This window comes from Crotalus tigris, unplaced genomic scaffold (assembly GCF_016545835.1).
Source record: "Crotalus tigris isolate CLP2741 ecotype Arizona unplaced genomic scaffold, ASM1654583v1 scf7180000019422.807890, whole genome shotgun sequence".
NCBI classification, from domain to species: domain Eukaryota; kingdom Metazoa; phylum Chordata; class Lepidosauria; order Squamata; family Viperidae; genus Crotalus; species Crotalus tigris.
Window position 1 is genome coordinate 535,001 of NW_024097531.1, and position 19,275 is coordinate 554,275.

Consider the following 19,275-nt stretch of genomic DNA (forward strand, 5'->3'; position numbering starts at 1 on the left):
TTCTTTGGGGCAATATAGTGTGTATAACATTCTGGGCGCTGCATCTTCAAATTCATATTGAAGCATGTTCTAAAATGCCATCTTTTCCTACTAGAAACAGCTTCCTGTCCTTAGCTCCCTATTCTTCATTAAGGTTTTTGCCATACTTTTTATTTTTACTATCTGGGTAATACTATCTGTATTTCTTTTTGCATTTGCTGAGGGATTTTTTGTGTGTAAAATTAATGGAAGGTGGAGTTTTAATTAATGGCAAACAGTGTTTGTGCAGCCTTGTGTGTCTAGTGATTTCCCTCACCATTAAGGGAGAGGTTGTAACTGGGACAGTGAAGAAGATCCTGTCCTACTGCTAGAGATTAGGAAGGGAGCTATTAGAGTAGTTTTGTGGTCTTAAAAGTGACATCCTTTTCCAGAAAGAAAATGTAGCTAGCATTTCTCTCCTGCTTTTCCCTAGCTAAAATCAAGGGAAATAATATGTTAGGAAACTCTCCAGGTGGTGGTGTATTGCTATATTGTTGCTTCAGAACCATGTAATACTGTAATTCTTAGCTGCATAAGATATTCTTTTCAAATAGGCCTCTGCCTTTCCCAGTAACTTTGCCTAAACAGGAAGAGGATAACAAATTGGCAATTTAATAACATGGTTTATTCCCGCTCTTATCTGATAGAGATATCAGTGACCATATCAGAACTGTTCAAACTGTTCAAACCCTATCATCGTCCATGATAAGTGCCATACACAAAATACTTCAGTTTAAATCAAAACTTACTCGAAAAGAAAAGTATGTCACACAATTCCCTAGGATTATTTTTATTCCATTGATTTAATTGATTTAATTGAATGGGTGAAGATTCCTTGACACAATCCTTGAGAACAGAGAATCTTAAGAACAGAATCCTAGAGACTTAGAATTAGTAGAAAGTAATTAGTGAGATGACACGAAAAATATTTGCTTCAATCAGTGCTTTACTAGCTGTACCATGATACTTGGTTCTATGGAACATTTATTATAATTGCAGTAGTTAAAATTCATTCCCTAATCCTAGGAATTGTTAAGAGTTCTCCTTTCTCAATTCTAAGGGAAGTAATGTACTGTACTGTAATAGTTAGGCTAATAGCCAGCTGGAGGCCAGCCTGTTGCCCTGGGAGAAATGTAAGCACATGTTGAAATCAATGAGATTTAAATGCTCATAGCTTTGATGGGTGCATATGTATGACGTGTTAGTTTTCAGTTTCCTGCCAAGTTATCTCTGTCTGTACTCATCCTCAACTTACGTTGTTGTCTTTGCAAGATTGTCTCTAGTGCCGAGTTGCTTGATTCATTGGATAGTTCCCATGGTTTCTGTTAGTGGATACTTAAACATCGTGTGAGGTTGTGGTCTTAACATGTTGTGTGTGGGCAACATTCCTGGTCACGAGAGATTTGAAGGCTGTATTGATTTCTCCATTGCTTGAGGAAACAGGCTCCCTCGCCTGAGACTCTTCTTCAAAGCTTATAAATCTGGGGGGGAGAAGCACACAATTTTTGCCCCACTGATATATGAACCTCCCAGTTTAAAAGATTACAGTAATCACCAGAGGACAGTGTAAATCGAATCTGGTAGCAATAACTTTTGGAGTAGGTCAGGCTCAAGTGAAAGGTTACTAGGCAACAGGCATTTTCTTTACCAAATATAATCAAAGTGCATCGATGAGAAATTCTTCCCTGCCAGCTCGTCAGCACTTTCTGCTTAACATTTAGGACAGTGTTTCCCAAACTTGACAATTTTAAGGCATGTGGACTTCAACTCCCAGAATTCCACAGCCAGATATCTCCATCCATCAAAGATCCTTGCATGCTCCAGGGGGCTCTGCTGCTGCTGCTGCTGCTGGCTGGATGATGGACGGTCCTTTTGGCTAAGGCTCCAACGGGAGATCCAGCTTCTCCAAGTTCTTTTACTTGTTTTGAAAGAATTATTGACCGAGTTCAGACATCATGCTAAACCATGACAGGCCTAAGTATGGATTGTTAAATAAACTACAATAGGCTGGATTTCCAGAACAAGTTAAGCTGGAAACACGGGTTATAAATCACAATGGCAGGGTTCACAGGACACATAAAGCCAAAAACAAATAAACAACAGATATGTTTACACCAGGGTTGTCCTACCTGGGCAACTTAAAGACCTGGGGATTTGGCTGGCTAGGGAACTCATAGAATCCATAGAATTCTAGGAATTAAAGTCCACAGATGTTAAAGTTGCCAAGGTTGGATAATCCTGGTTTACACCATCTATGTATAAATTCTACAAAAGTAATCATTCTCAGAAGGAAAATTAGTATTGATAAGTGCTCTAAAACAGCAAATAAAGCCCTCATTAATTTAAATATCAAAAAAGAGTAAATGGACCATAACAGATACAAATATTTAGCTTTGTTCAAATGCCCATGTTTGAGTGACTTATTGTATACATCTTTTCAGGTAGTTTTTTGAGTGAAAAGAGATGATCTAGTTCTCAGTGGGGGATTGCTGGGGACATGGACTTAGCTTCAAGCTACTTCTGGAGATTTCAAGAAGAAACTTGATATGGATCCACTCTGTCAGTTTTAGCAAATGTAAAATTAAAGCAGTTACATGTGTGAATTAAAGGCATGTGTGAATCCAGCAGGTGAGATGGATTCTTGAAGGAAAAAAAAAGAGATAATATCTGAGATTTAGACCAACGCTTAGGATGACTTGCAATTTTAACATAGGCTTAACAACATAGGATATAATTTGATAAACAGATCTGGAGTTCTTCAGGTATAACTGTTGTTCAGTTAGCAAAATTATGTATGTGAAAAATGTGAATATATTTAAAGCAATGTTAATTGAATTCTTACACACAAAATCTTCACCTGAAAGATTTGGCATTTTAAAAATGTAATGCTTCTTGAATTCCATTTAGGTTTGTTTCTATTGCAATATGAACATTCACATACTCTGCTGTGAAAAATTGGAGATTCAGATAAAATATTTATTTTATCTTTGTTACAAATGTGCTAATGAACAAGCATGCCTCCTTTTCCAAAACTATTTTGGTTACAACCTTCTCTACTTATCTTTCTTATCTTTCTCCTCCCACTTTCTTTAAATAAATAAATGAAACAGACATCTATTTGTAATACTGATAGATGTTTTGAATTCCCAAATCATTTTTAACATAAAATTTAAATTTAAATGGCAAACTACTTGGAAGCAGTCTAAGGAATATTTAGAATAAGTTAACTGAAGTGATTAAAGGTGAGGGAAAGAGGAGTTGATATATTAAAGATTTTAGGATTTGCATGTAGTTAAGATTATGATATAAAGTGTATAATTTATAGTTATTCATGTAATAGATATGTATCCTGGCGGGTTTTTTTTTCTCTTGCCTATTAGTTTCTGGGTTCTGACAGTTTTTTTGCCTGCCACAAGTGAGTGGAACCTCAGCAAACTACATGAGATTGAATACATCCTTCAGATCAAAAAGGGTTGCCTACCCCAGTCTAGTGTGTAAAAACAAGTGCATTTCAGGTAGCTGGTATTTCTTTTGTGCTATTGTAGCAAGATGTAAACCCAAGAATATAGGCTTAAATGAAGGAGTATCTAGGAAAACATGCTACAGGACATTTCATTCAACAAAACCCATTCATGTTGTCTGTGGTTGTGTCATAAAGAGGTGTGGCTAGGACCTAGGTGAACTGCACAGAGAAATCAAATAAAGGCAAATTTCAGGATTAGTGTGTAATCTTAATTTATTGGTTGGTTTTTGTTTTGCTTTGTGTTGTTATTATTTTATTTTATTTATTTGCTAAGTACCAAGTACACCAAGTCATGTAAGTGAGGCTAAAGGAAATTGCAAAATTGTCAAGGAGATTATTTTTAAAAAGCACTATTTCAAAATTAATCATAGCAGATATGAAAATCAAATGCACAGAAAAGGCAATCCCAAATCAACAGAACTCTAGCCCTTACTAATACCAATTGGGGGCTTATTAAACAATACAGAAACTTTTGAATATTTAAGAGTTCCCATCAGACAAGCATTCTGGAAGGAAAAATCTTACTTTAGCTGTCTTTTTCTCCTTCTTCCTTCTCCTTTGGTGAACCATGATGAGGTTTCAGATATGCAAAACAATTATTTTGGAAATTAATAAAGATGAGAGCACACGTTTTCCAGACAGGATGTTTCAAGGCGGTCTTTGATCTATGTTTTGACAATAGTGGCCGAAGTTTTAAGATTCTCTTCAGGATTTAGTGATGGTTGATTGATAGAGTAGTTTATCACAGCAATGCCATGGACCACAAATAAATAATACTTTTTTCTCAGTTGACTTTGACTAAAAGAAAAACTGTAATTTCTTTGTAAATCATTTGGTGTTAATGAATCACAGATTCTAGTCTGCCTCAAAGTTTTTTCATAAATCAATCTAAAATGCTTCAATGATACAGTTGGTTTATTTTTAGTTATATAATTGTATGAACATACAGTATTGTAGTGGTATAGTAGGTAAGTGGTCTACAACAAGAGTTATGGGAAGTAGCAAATGGAGACATGATTTCCTTATGTTCATTTCCAACTTATTGTAATGGTGGTCTATGGGACAATCAAAGCACAACAGAAAATAAATAAAAGGGTCTTATCAATAACCAAAGTAATTATAAATGGATTAAGTGGGCCAATACCCTGTTTCTGTTATAAATCAACACCTTTTTAATACTTGTAATCTAGAACAATTTATAATCTGAAGAATTCAGTGCTTGTTACACTTAAAAAAATGTACACAGAAATGATAACGTCTTTGTTCTCAGTGGCATAACAAAGCTGCCCTCTGTTTTGTAGACATGACAGAAGAGCAACTGGGTGACGTCAGTGGAGGAGACAGTACTGAGGCCTACAGTGACAAAGATACAGACCAAAGGAGTTCCCCAGAGGTGACCAAGACCAAGAGCAGCTTCACTCCCGAGAGCCCTGAAATAGTTTCCGTTGATGAGGGTGGTTATGCAGTCCAGAAAAACAGTGGGAGCACTGACAGCAGACCCGAAAGCCCTAAGTATCAACCGGAGCAGAACCATTTCTTGATTGAAGGTCCATCAGGGACAGTTTCTCTGCCATTTGGCTTAAAAGCCAACCGGCCACCCCTTGAAGTGTTAAAGAAAATATTCCCTAACCAAAAGCCAACCGTGCTTGAGTTAATCTTGAAAGGCTGTGGGGGTGACCTGGTGAGTGCTGTTGAGGTCCTCCTGTCAAGCAGATCCTCCATAGGGGGAGGAGACAGAACTTCTGCAGAATCAGAAGGCCTGGTTTTGCCTTCAAATGGGCATCTCTTTGAACACACATTGAGCTCCTATCCTATTTCCTCTTCAAAATGGTCAGTAGGGTCTGCTTTTCGAGTCCCAGACACATTGAGGTTTTCTGCTGATACTAGTAATGTTGTACCAAATCCATTAGCTGTTCCATTACAGCATCCCTTCCCACAACCTCCCCGGTATCCATTAATGTTGAGGAATACTTTGGCAAGGAACCAGTCCAGTCCATTTCTACCCAACGATGTTACTTTGTGGAACACCATGACCCTTCAGCAGCAGTATCAGCTGAGGTCTCAGTATGTCAGCCCCTTCTCTGCTAATTCTGCCACGGTCTTCCGAAGTTCTCCTGTTCTTCCCACACGCCCATCAGAGGATCCTAGAATCTCACTTCAAGAGGATGGATGTCCAATTGTGGCAAAGCAACCCATTTATACAGAAGATGACTATGATGAAAGATCTGATTCCTCAGATTCTAGAATATTAAACACATCTTCGTAAAATGATTATTTACTGTGACATTTTTCAATGTGGCAGAAATGCTGGACTTCCAACAAAAGAAATGGTGGGTCATATATCTACAGGAAAAAAGGGACTCTGCTTGTTACTCTCTGTTAGCAATAAAGACATAATTTATTTTATTTCTTGCACTTCAACTGAAAAATGCCAAATAGTTACTATTTCATGCCTTTAGTGCTGAATGTGTATTACTGAAAAATAATTAAACACACATGTAAGAAACTGGGGGGGGATTGTAAAACATTTAAAGAAGAGCAAATATGTCTTATCTTTTACACCATTGGGAATGTTGCTATTGTCTTGAATGCAGTGTTCAACAAAAGGACTCCTTAGGATAAATAAGCAACTAAAAAGCAAATAATTAAATAGCAAGAGGACTAAGCAGTGACCTTGCTGACTTTATGACCATCACTGTCCTGGTGTTATACCCGTGAGTCATAAAAAGACTAAGAATGAACTGCCCACCTGTGGTTCCAGTTGAGATATTTTTTTGGAGGCACCATAAATCCTATGCTTTTCACATGGCTTGATGAAACAATATTATAGCGTCAATGTAAAGTAAATAACAGCTGTAAGTTGCATGAAACTGTCTTGTGGAAAAAAAAATGAACACATAATTAAAATTGTCAGGTTATTGTAGCATGCTAAGGACTCTGGGGAAAAATAAACTTATGCTGATCTTGATTTTTACATTTCATTTATATTTGGAGAAAGTCAGCTTGGCTTTATAGATACGTTGTTCTGAATGGAATTTTAGATTCTCTTGCCCTGAACATGAGGTGTAAATATAACTGATGAGGGTAAGTAACTTTTGAGACATATAATCTAGTATTATAGGCAGAGGAAGTATATTTACATTAAAATAAGAAATACATTTATACAAATGCAGTCACATATGTCGATGGTAGAGTTATTGTTTTTGGGCTTTCCAAGAACTGTTACCTTTTTTACTTCTCTAAATTCATTGAATCTTTGGGTAATTGCTTGAATTATCTCATTTTCTTGGGAAAAAAATTGTCTGAAACTATCCCGGTTCCTATGTAAGAGTCTCCTATGAAGATGTAAAAAAACATACGGCCAAATGGTAAGTTTGGGAGGAGGTAAACTCAGGAAGTTGCTGCAATGTGATGAAACAATGCACACGTTTATAATGTGCCTCTCACCTTTTTTATTTTTCAGCCAAGGGGCACCCTACCTTACCTCTTAGCTGTTGAGAAGCAGATAGCTTTATAGAGAAGAAAGAATTCAGGGGAAAAAAAAGAAACATTGAAATTATGAATACAACTTATTTCAGGAGCTATAAAGGCTAGTGATGTGCAAAAGAAAAGTAATTTTAGTAGTTTTAAGTCCGTGACAGAAATTATTTAAGTCCATCTACAACTAAAAAGCCTGCAGTCTCCTCTCTTCCATTATGGTGAGTACCTAAACTTCATAGGGTCAAAAGAGAAAGAGGATTGAACTGAGAAAGGGAATGAGTGTTAAAACCCCTAGAATATGAGTCTAACCAACTGGAAATATGTTACATAAAGACAAAAATTATTTTTACAGCTGGAACCGAGAGAAAAGTGCTACCTTTACATTTACAGTTCTTAGTGGCCTCTAAGAAAGCAGATGTATGCAAACTGAATCCCAACAGTAATAGCCCCCCATGGTTAGCTCCAACTGATGACAATAACCCATTTGTTGGGTTAGAACCATTAGATGAACACAGAGCCTGATATACAAGATGGATAGCATGTTACTATGATCTTAGCAGAACATCAAGCTGGTTTAGTTCAGTGTTGGGTGCAGGTGGGTCATTGTTCATCTCTCAGTTTGTAAGAAGTTGAAAATTTCTTACCCTTTCCTGATGCACATGACAAAGGTAGCATGAAGCTGCAGGCTACCTAGAGCTGAAATTCTTCAAGGTCAAAGAAATGTCCCTCTCTTTTCTGATTGATTTTTGCTGCTTGTGGCTGGTGCTTTCCTTAAGAAAGCTGTGTGGTTGAGAATTCAGTAAAACACTGCATAAGATCCACAAACATATAATACTGGAATTTTGTCAAGACTTCTAATGGTGAGACAAAATGTCCTGAACCTAATGAGAGAGTGATGTAAAAATGCACAAACTGTATTTATGTGAGTTTGCAAGTGTTCTTTTTATGCTTGAAAGGCACAGGCTAGAAACATTTCCTTAATCTGCTGGTTACCAGCAAATTTCTCTTATTTTAAGAGATTTTAGGGGGGTGGGTGGGCCATCTTCTTGCATTGAAACCTCCCTTTACCAGTACAGACAGAATTTTGGGATCCTGGGTATTGCCTACTGCAACAGATGAGCCTATTGCATCAATCATCCTATTCAAGTCTGTTGTAGTTTTAACCTACTGCCTACCAGCAATAGCAATGCTACCTGAGAATCTGGGAGTTGTAGTTTCAACAACCTAGAAATCACCAGATTTGGGAAGGATAGCTTATTACATCAAAAGCTGATAATATTCCTGCATGATTATGACAGCTTTGGAACTGTTGTCTTGAAATCCATCAATATTTCTGTGATGGGCACTATAATCTCTGGACTACATTTTCCATATAAAAATAAGGGCAGTTGCTATTAATGCTATCTGCCGTACTATTGTTGGGATCCAAATTATAAGGCTATAATCTTTTCTAGCATTAGAGTTGAAACAGTATAATTTATTTTCCATGGTTTTAACCTTACAAATGGAATTGGAGTATAAATAAATGCCGGCATACCATGAAACATAGTTAATGTCTGCACAGAAATTGCTGAAAATTTGGTCTGTTTCTTGCTTCAGTAACAGAGCATGGCTTAGAATCATTAATGTGATTCCATTTCATAACAATTCAACGAAGAGTGAGAAAGTGAATACTCACTGCTTTAAGTGCTCAAATTGAGTAGAAAGATAAGCTATAAAAAGCAAATATATCACATTTTGTTTCACACAGTCTCTGACAGCAAGAAATTACGAGTGAAACACCTGTGATATCAATAATCATCTGTGCAGTCTAAAAAAAAAATCCTTGCATTTCACCTTCGTGGGAGACAGAATAAAATTATGGACAAAGCAATGTAATAGCAGCAGAAACTAAAATAAAGAACAAAAGGGAAAAAAGCTAAATGTAAATACACCATATTGTGTTTTAAAAATACAGTGGAGAAGGAGAACCATGAGGATTTTCTATTTTGTATTTTAAAACATTTTTTTAAAAAGTCAGTTAAAACTACAGTCCACAACTTTCTGCTGCTGGTGGAAATGATATAAAGACTGCACCTACCAATATGTGACCTATGGAAGCAAGGTAATTCTTGATATAAAGCAACGCAAGCTCCCAAATTAAGGCTGAATGTGTCTGTCCCACCTCTGAAACGCAAGTGGACCAAATCCTATTCTTTAGCAGTTGATTCTTCTCTCTCAGTTCCTGGCTTCATGGGAGCTATACAGATAGTCCTGACTTTTTACTCTAAGGCAGGGGTCTTCAAACTTGGCCCTTTTATGACTTGTGGACTTCAACTCCCAGAATTCCTCAGCCAGGCATGCTGGCTGAGGAATTCTGGGAGTTGAAGTCCACAAGTCATAAAAGGGCCAAGTTTGAAGACCACTTCTAAGGGGAAGAAACTAAAAGCTATGTTTTTTAAATGATTTGCTAGTTTTCCCTGACTGTGGACATTTTGCTATGAAAGACAGCCGGTTGTGGCCTAGTAATTAAGGCACCAGGCTAGAAAGCAGGAGACAGTGAGTTCAAGTCTCACCTCAGCCATGAAAGCCAGCTGGATGACTTTGGGCCAATGACTCCCTCTCAGCCCAATCCATCTCACAGGACTGTTGTGGGGAAAATAAGAGGAAGAAGGTGTATTAGATATGTTTGCCACCTAGAGTTATTTGTATAAACAATAAAGGAGGAATAATAAACAAATAAATAATATGAGAATATCTAAATTTCTAAGTCTCCAGCTGTAAAGGATGTGATAGCAGATGAGGAAAAACATCTCTCTCCAAGACTCAGGAGACTTTTAGCCTGCCACAATAGATCAGGCCTCTAACCAGAGAGTTATACAGAACTGCGGTCCTTAGAATTCTGTAGCTGAAACTGGAAGCCAGGCCCTATCACACTTGTCTGGAGAAACTGAATTAGATGCAATGGGCAAAGAGTCAATCCTCAAATAAAGCAAGATTTTTTTTTATGTTTCTTCTTTTCATGCTTGATATCTCACATTTGGGTTTTTGTTTTTGTTTTTTAAAAAAATAGACTTCAAAACAAATCCTTATAAGAGGTCTACAATGGTATCTGTAGAATAGGAGTGTCCAACATGTGGACTTCAATTCCCAGAATTCCCCAACCAATATGGCTGGCTGGGGAATTCTGGGAGTTGAAGTCCACAGTCTTAAAGTTGCTAAATTTGGACACCCCTGCTGTAGAACATCTGTTGAGCTAACAGGTTTGATTCACATTTGCTTCAGTATTCTGAAATATGAGCTTGATTCCTATATGCTATATCATTTCAAGGATTCCTATTTTATGTGCTTTGGCAGACATAAGAGAGAAAAAAAGACTGATGCTAGATTAATATATTAATTTTTAAATTGAAGCAATTCTGGGGTTTGAAAAATAAGATCGATTCTTCAGTTTCATTTTTATGAGATGCTGAGGATTGCCATTAGAGAGAAATAAAATTGTTTCTGAATGCATTGATATGCCAAATTCCAATTCTGATGGATGCATAATTCTAAACATCATATATCCCCTTTCCTTATAATGAATTCATTGATGGGAAAATTTCAATATTATGTCAAGATTCTTGGTCAGTAGAGAAAACAACACTTTGTAACTTACTTGTTAATATCTTCTTTGAACAGATTTAATGCACTGTAGCTTAGCAAATAAATTAATACCTGTTTGAACGATTGTGAACTCTGCCAATGTAACTGCCATCTTGTATTTCAAGCCACCGCTGATGCTACTAATGAATCTGCTTGTTACCTGTTTTCATAATAGCCACAACAGTTTGAAGTTCTGTTCACAATCAGACATTCTTATTACTTGGCCATAAAGGTTTTAAATTTGATTTTGAGTTGTAAATGCTTTGGTTTTTTCTACATCTTAATAATAAGATGCTTAATCCAAGATAATTATAACTGATATTACAATAAACAGAATTCCCAACCTGTTGTAATGGTATCGTTGAGATGTTTTATGTAAAGAATTCTGTAAGTTCCAAAAAATTCAAATGGACAAAAGCAGGATGGAGAAGGTTAACATTAATTGTTGGCAGCCATAAAGCAGCTTAGGCAACTTCTCCTTCTGAAGGCATGTATTGCTAGCACTTGGACTGGAAACAAGTTGTGTCAATAGCAAAGACATGTCAAGGCAGATTTGGTCTTCTGCCATACCTGGTATACTCAGGAATCAAAGGATTATTGAGATCATCAAGGAAGTCTTTAATACTAGAGTAATGAAGAGTCTAAAATGAGTCAAGTGATTCTCTCTGGCTTTCCAGTTTCTAGAAGCCTTGTAGTAAGACAATTCTTAATATTTACTTCTGTTGGCTGTCCTTCTCCCTTTGTAGCCTTTTCAGATCAACTGGGGGTAGCCTTGAAATTGCTAGGTATCCATATCTGCAGTCCTACAAGACCATTTCGGTATGCTGATTTATATGTATTACGCTCAGAATTATTTTGTATTTTCCTGTTTTTAACCTTGAAAGGCAAATGCATTCTCTCTTTGAAGTTACTGGCAGCAGAAGTAAACTCTTTTGATCAGTGATCAGATTATGATATTTATACATTCTTGATCAATTAGAATGGCTTCCTTAATTTTCAATTTTTGTTCATTTTTTTCAACAAGAAGCACTACATTCTTAACTCCATCCATCTCATTTATTACATTATCAAAATTCTCTGGTAAGCATTATAGACAGTAGTAGGCTGATTAAATGACTACATTTTTTTCTATATTTGGGAATAGTCAAGTGGCTTAAAGCACCACACTGAGACCTCGCATAATGGTACCGAGTCATGATCTGACTGGAGTCCTAAACACACCTGGCAATTGTACAACTGCAGTGGAATGAAAAGAAAATGCAGAAAATCACACACTTCATTTCACTGAGATGTCTACAGGCAGCCCTCAAATTACAACCATTCATTTAGTGACCGTTCAAAGTTACAATGGCACTGAAAAAAAGGTGACTTATGACCGTTTTTTACATGACTGTTGCAATATCCCCATAGTCACGTGATCAAACTTTGGGCGTTTGGTAACTACATGTATTTATGACTGTCCCAGGATGTTATGTTCACCATTTGTAACTTTCTCAGCCAACTTCTCACAAGCAAGGTCAATGGGGGAAGCCAGATTCCCTTAAAAATCCCATGATTCATTTAATGACCACAGTGATTTGCTTAACTGTAGCAAAAAAAGGTTATAAAATGGAGCAAGACTTACTCAACAACTGCCTTGGACTTAATTATGAACGTAAGCTGAGGACTACCTGCATTTAAAAAGAAAAATCCAGAGAGCAATTTAATTGGAGCTCTAACCAGAGACCATCAATTTCTGTCTTTAAAATATTAGTTTATAATTTATGGTTGGTAGTTCACACACTCATCCATAAATATCACACATATCCTACTACGACATCCTATCCCTGAAAGTTGCAGACAATAATTTATTGGGTTTTCATTATTCTGAGTTCAGGTAAGATCCATAAATCCTAAATAAGCCCAAGCAAGCTTCTGTTTACTACCAGTATATATACTTCTTTCTGCACTAGCCCTCTGATCCAAAGCATTAAAAATGATTTCATTTCTCATATTTTTAACCACCCTGGATTGTGTTGTCTAAGAAAATTCTTCTGTGACTTCCCTTCCCGAAGTCCTTCAAGATGCAGATGGAGAAATGACTACAAAGAGAAAGAATACATTCCAAACTCACCTCAACTGTGCTTTAAGTGTACCTCTTTCTAATGAATGAAAGAAATGTTGCAGATGACAGAAGAGTACCACAAATGATGTGATGTGGGATGTCAGCTATGCGATAAGTCAGATGAAACTTCTCTAACTGGAGTCCCTCTGGATAGCTAGGACTAAGCTTCCAGATTTCCAAGCACCATTTCATTAATATAAAGCATTTTCAAAGTATACGTAGTTTACTTTGGAGGTTATTCTCCCTAGACTCCTCTTAACTCTATTTAGTATTTTATATTTCTTTTCAAGATCTCCTATTTTGTGCTGTTAATCATGACAGAACAAGTTCCAATATACCCAAAGAGTCTTAAGTTGGAAAAGGCTGAGTTAGAGACTTTAACATCCAGGCTGTTGCTACCAAGTGGATAGGAAAATTGTTCTAATTTTGGAGAGTTGGAGTATCTTTTGACCAGTGGTGGGATTCAGCCAGTTCGCACCACTTTGGCAGAACAGGTAGTTAATTTTTTGTTGCCTGGGCACAGAATGGACTTCCGGAAGTGGCATCCACACAGAGAACTGGTTGTTCACATATTTGAATCCCACCACTGCTTTTGACCCAAGTTCTCTCTCATGATTGTTCAAGATTTTAACAAAACATCCATTGTACTTTATTGTTATTGAATATCACAGGTATTCTCACTAAGCCAGAAGTTTTGTTGGTCTTCCTGGACTTATATCCAAATAAACCTGCATTGAATGATAGCCACCTTGGCCTGTTTTGCAGTTAAATCCTCACATAACCCATTTGACCTGGTTTCCCTCTCCCTACCCTGTCCTGCCTAGAAGTCAGAAGAATGTATATTGCTGTTCTTTGTGTTTCTTTATATAAGAAAGTTTTGATTAGCAGAAAAATCTCTCTGATAAGATTAGATTCTCCCAACCTCTGTAACTTAGAGCAGAATTAATGGCCAATTATATCACCCTGGCAGTTCCTCTCTCAAAGGATATTGCACATAAACAATACTGCCTGGTATATGTGTATGGCAGGGCGCATTCAAATAATTGCTATATTGTCTTTCCTTCTTTTGAGGTCCCTTTCCAGGTCTCTGAATACTTCATCTTTTCTCTCCTTCTCTTTCCCCCACTTGGATAATGTATCAGTCCTCTGTAAAATCAAGAAAACCAAGAAAAAGGGTTAAATCATTTCATATTCAAGATACCAGGAGAAATCCAGAGTGTCTTAAGCTAGAAAAATTCAAAGAATTAATTTAGTGCCTTGCAGCCAAACAGGAATTCAACTTGAACTTGAAGACATTGGGAAGACAAGCACATCTAATAAGTGAGGTGAAGCAAACTCTTGAGCAAGCTGTGAGCTGCTTAGCTGGTTGTTGTCTTATTTACAAAATTCCATTTCATTTCCTGGTTCTAAACATATTTTGCTTTGTTTTTGTTTAATTTTATCATGTTATAAATATTCATGCCGCCCAAACTTAAATCATGGCCTTCTACCTGCAAAAGTCTTAGCAACGTCAATTCTTTCCTCCAGACCAAACAACAAGCAGTGAAATACAATTTCAAATCCCGTAAATCCAATCCTCCTGTTTCCTTTGATTGGGTCAGTTACTGAGTTACATTTAAATCCTGCAAGTTGGTTGATGGAGTCACTGAACATTGTTTTGCTTTCCCCCATAAGACCCTAATTCCTCCCAATGACCCACTTTAATTGTGGTGCAGGAACAGGAGCAACATATGCCAGGGCTTGCCAAGAATGTTTATAACGCGGAGGCTAAATCCTACAGTCTAATAAATCAGAGATGAAGGCAACTACAGAATTAATTCTATTCTTTGAATTAGTGTGGCGTCTATGACAGCAGGGGTATATATATGAATACTGATCACAGATAAATATGGCATATGTTAAATGCATCTAAAATTAATTCCAGCCTGTGGAATAGGTATGGGCAAGAGTGATGAGTTGGAAAGACCTTAGCAACAAACTAGGAAGATGCATAAGCAACCCCACATTGCTATTTCAAAGAGAGGATAAATCTGAATCCCCTCTGGTTTCTCTGAATAAGAGTTCATAGCTCTACCCAGCAATTTTTATTTTATTTTATTAGTTTTATTTATTTATAACATAAAATGTGAAAATACAAAAGCAAATAGTAGGGGGCAACAGTAGAAAAAGGAAAAACCAAAAAGGTGTGGAGAAAGGGAGGGGAAGAAACAAAATGCATTAACATAAGTACTTTTGTTTCTACTTGGAAACCGCTTCTGGACTTTGTGCTTGAGAAGGAAAAAAATGATATTATGATTTTGGGTTTTGCTGATTAGACTGATTTGCCGATACAGAAATGGCTAGTATATACTACTATAGAAATGTAAAAAACTGAGATTTTATTTTAATGTCTGATTTTACTGCAACAGAGAAAGTCGGAAGTCAATGCCAGCAATTTTAAAATCACACTAATTCTTGTGATTTTTAAACTTATTTCAGTTTAAATAGGTTTCTTCACTCCTGACACCTTGTGGTAGCTCAGTGTCAAGAACTGTTATTAATATAGAGAGTGAATGCCATTGAATACTACAGGAAGGGTGACTACACTCACTGGAAAGCAGAAGTTCATGCCGAGCATTCAAAAGTACAAGCACATCCCTAAAAATTTAGGATGTGAATCCTAGAGACCCTCCCTCTAAAAGTTGCTGCTGAATTGTAATTTTTAATATGACATAAAAAGGAAACCGTTGAATAATCGGGGACTGTTTATCTTTTATTTAGCCAAGAAAACAACAAATGGATCATCAAACAAATCAACCCAGATTTCTTATTCAAGGCACAAGTTACATTATCATATTGCAGATGCGTGATGTGATGACCTAGCTCTTTAGAGAAAGCTCTAATATTAGGAAAGGTGGAAAGAAAAAGAAGAGGACAACCAGCAGCCAAATGGATGAATTCAATTATTGAGATGATGGGTGCACTGTTGGAAGACCTAAAAACCAAGTTAGAGACAGATTATCATGGAGAAAGTCTGCCTGTCTGTGTGGTTGCTAAGAGTCAATGCCAACTTGACTCATCATCATCATCATCATCACGATCATCAATCATTTATCATTACTCCCTGATATTGATATGCAGGTTCTGAGGTTTTGCTTGATAAAAAATACAGAAAACCAGAAGTTGCCTTCAAGAGTTTATTCAGCTGTTTATTCAGCTGGGTAAAGACGGGCTTTTCTAAAGAGAGAGAAAAGCTCCAAATATCGAAAAAGCCTTATTTTTATACCTACTTTGATTACATAAGCAATTCACCCAGCAAAATTGACACACATAAAATAGAGACTTCGCCCTTTAAAGCTGGCACACTGCAGATAAGAAGGAAGAAAGCAGAAGGAGCTAATATGTTCCCTTTTGGGTGGTTTGGATGTTTCCTCAAGGCACCATATGTTCCCGGGTGAGTTAGAATATTGGGTGTTTCCTTTGCTGTCCTTTCATGACCTTGCAATCATGGGTCTGCAAGTGGCCAGAGAGAGAGAGAGCGGGGCCATCTGCACGTATTCACTGTCCCCTAAGTCCGGGTCAACAATATATACCATATGTATATATGCGTGTCTGTGTGAATCCTGAGTGTGTGCCAATACATTGTTTATCATTCTTGCTGGTTGATGCAGAGAATAATATCTCTGTAAGCTATACAGAGTTAGTTGCGGGTTATTGGAAGTGGAGGATATGTCCCACATCTTTAGAGCATCACTTTGAGGCAATAGGTCTGAAGTAATAATAAAATCATTTACAATAAGAGAGACAGTAAGATATAGCAGTTGGATTTTCTAGGTACTCTTATGTCAACACAGGTAGTCCTCGACGTACGACTACAATTGAGCCCAACATTTTCTGTTGTTAAGTGAGACATGTGTTAAGCGAGTTTTGCCCCATTTTACAACCGTTCTTGCCACAGTTGTTAAGTAATTCACCCCAGTTGTTACTTTAGTAACACGCTTATTAAGTGAACCTGATTTGGCCATTGACTTTGCTTGTCAGAAGGTTGCAAAAGGGGATCACACGACCCCAGGACACAACAGTGGTCATAAATATGGGTCAGATGCCAAGCACCTGGATTTTGATCATGTGACCGGTGGGACGCTACAATGTTCATAAGTATGAAAAATGGCCATAAGTCACATTTTTCGGTGCCATGGTAACTTTGAACGGTCACTAAATGAACTGTTGTAAGTCAAGGATTACCTATAATAATAATTCAGTTTTCCCAAATCTAATTTTGCTTTGAATAAAGTTCAGCTTATACCGATGTTCTCAGGAGTAAGTTCCTATAAGTTCAAACTAAATCATTTCTAAATAAAGTTGAATTGCGGCTTTTGGTTCCTTTCTGCTCCTTTTGCTTTTATTGTTTGATATCTCTTTGGAATACAGTAATCATAAACGTCAGTTGGCAAAATTTCAGACTCCATCTAGTGGAAGAAAGGTAGAAAAGGCCACAAAAATCTCTCTCACCTGCCCAGTATCCTTGAGCAGATACTTGAGGTTCTCAGATGATAGTGCTTTGCTAGATTTGTGGATTTTAAATGTTTTATTTGAAAAATATCTCTGAAAATCCTTTGCTTTTGGCTTGTTCTTGTCCATTGAGTTTGCTTAATCTTTGTTGGATTTCAAGATTAGTTTAACTTTAAATAAAGCAGAATATTCCTTTTTTCTCTCTCTCTTCAAACACTATTTTCATTTACATATACTTTGACTATTAATGCCTGGTTTTATTGAGTTCTTTAATGATTATTGACCCATTTTCCCCAATCTCCACTAGGATAACCAATTGAGAGCATTTATAATTACTATTATATAAAATAGAGAATAAATGTACTTTGGCAATAATTATTCTTTCCAGTCATTTCAAAGGGAAGGCTCCATTTCCAGATGGTTTTTAAAAATTGCAGTTGTAGAAATGAAACTTATAAAGGTCTAAAAAAAATTTTTTTGTAGCTGCAGAGCAAATTGGCCAATAAAACAGATACATATACAATGCCATAATCCTCTTCAGCTAATAGCAAACTAAATACATATATTACTTTTTAGTTAAAAAAAACACATAGAGTTGAAGTATAGATCTATGTGGATCTCAGTTATCAAATTGATTAAATTTGTAAAAAATGAAAAAATAAAGTGAAAGCACTTTGTAGGATATCTCTGCTCCATTTCAATATTTTCAAGAAGAAAATCCAGATAAAATATTTGAGTGACAAGCAATTGGAGAAAATCTTTCAAATCTTAGATAACGCTGCAGGTTGCAGATTGGATTCACACACTGTGCTATGCTCTATTTGCTTAATGATGATTAAATAAAGTTCATTTGCTTGGGTTTGTAAACTATGGCTTAGCAAAATGGTGAAGTTCACCCAATGCACTATGCCAGATCAAATTAATCATATTTTAACAATGTTTGAACCAGGATATAGTATAATTGCTTTTCTTTCATTTCAACTTTTTGGTTCTGGTTAAATTATTATTATTTTTTTTATAAATATTTTTTTTATCAACATATGTTAATTTTTCCAATCAACAAGTTGTCTGGAGTTTGCTATGCTAACACATGTTCATTTCCTAATCCTTCATTCTTTCCTCTAGCCAAGAATAAAATAAGTTCCAAATTTGATAGTAGTCTGTATTTTCTTTATCTTTCAACCTCATAGTTAATCTGTCCATCTCTGCACATTCCAATATTTTCTTGCTTATTTCTTCTTCTGATGGCAGGCCTTCATTCTTCCAGTATTGTGCAAAAATTATTCTCGCTGCTGTAGTGATGTGTAAGATTAAATATAATTTCTGCTTATTAATCTTTTCAGGCATAATACATAGTAAAAAAACTTCAGGTTTAAAATCCACTTGTTCACCCAGTTTGAATGTTTCTAGATAACTAAGTCTTGAATTTAAGATGTTGTCATGAGTTGAGACACAGGTTAAATAAAACTTAGAAGTATAAATACTAATAATTAAATTTGTATATTAGCTTGTGGTATAAATGCTGATGGTTTATTTATTTATTTATTTTTCTCTTTTTCTGGAAGGAAAAGAAGAAAGGAAAGAAGTAGAAAAAGGAAAAGAAAAGAAAAATTATTAGCCCTAAATATGAGATAGGAGACTGAGAAATTGGGATCATTTAAAATCTGGAAATGATAAAGATTAAACGTTAAATTTAAATATTAATGCAAAATTAAAGTTAAGAAAAACTTATTAGGTTATTGTCTAAAAGATGGAATGTCAAATTAACTAAGATATGTATAGACTGAAGATTATTGATGAATATTAGAAAGGTATTTTTTGTTTGATTGATAGAATAAGAACTGTATTGATCTGAATATGATAGTAGATCTTATGGGGGAAAGAGAGGGAATTTGTTGTTGTAATACTTTGAGATTTGTACTTATGATATTTAAATGTAATGGAATTACGATGCTCAACCGCCATGCTACTTTTCAAATATGTAAATGCAATATTGTAAAATTAATAAAAAACTTGGACATGCAAAAAAAAAGAT

General features: G+C 36.1%; 1 protein-coding gene across 1 annotated transcript in view; it reads left to right on the plus strand.

Moving 5' to 3' along the window:
- Positions 1 to 6,507, plus strand: part of DMRT3 (doublesex and mab-3 related transcription factor 3) — a 14,601-nt gene extending 8,094 nt beyond the window's left edge. The window contains exon 2 of the mRNA XM_039362312.1: positions 4,843 to 6,507. Coding sequence (XP_039218246.1) covers positions 4,843 to 5,807 — 965 coding nt within the window. The 3' untranslated portion in view covers positions 5,808 to 6,507. The remainder of the gene's footprint in view (positions 1 to 4,842) is intronic.
- Positions 6,508 to 19,275: the final 12,768 nt, after the last annotated feature.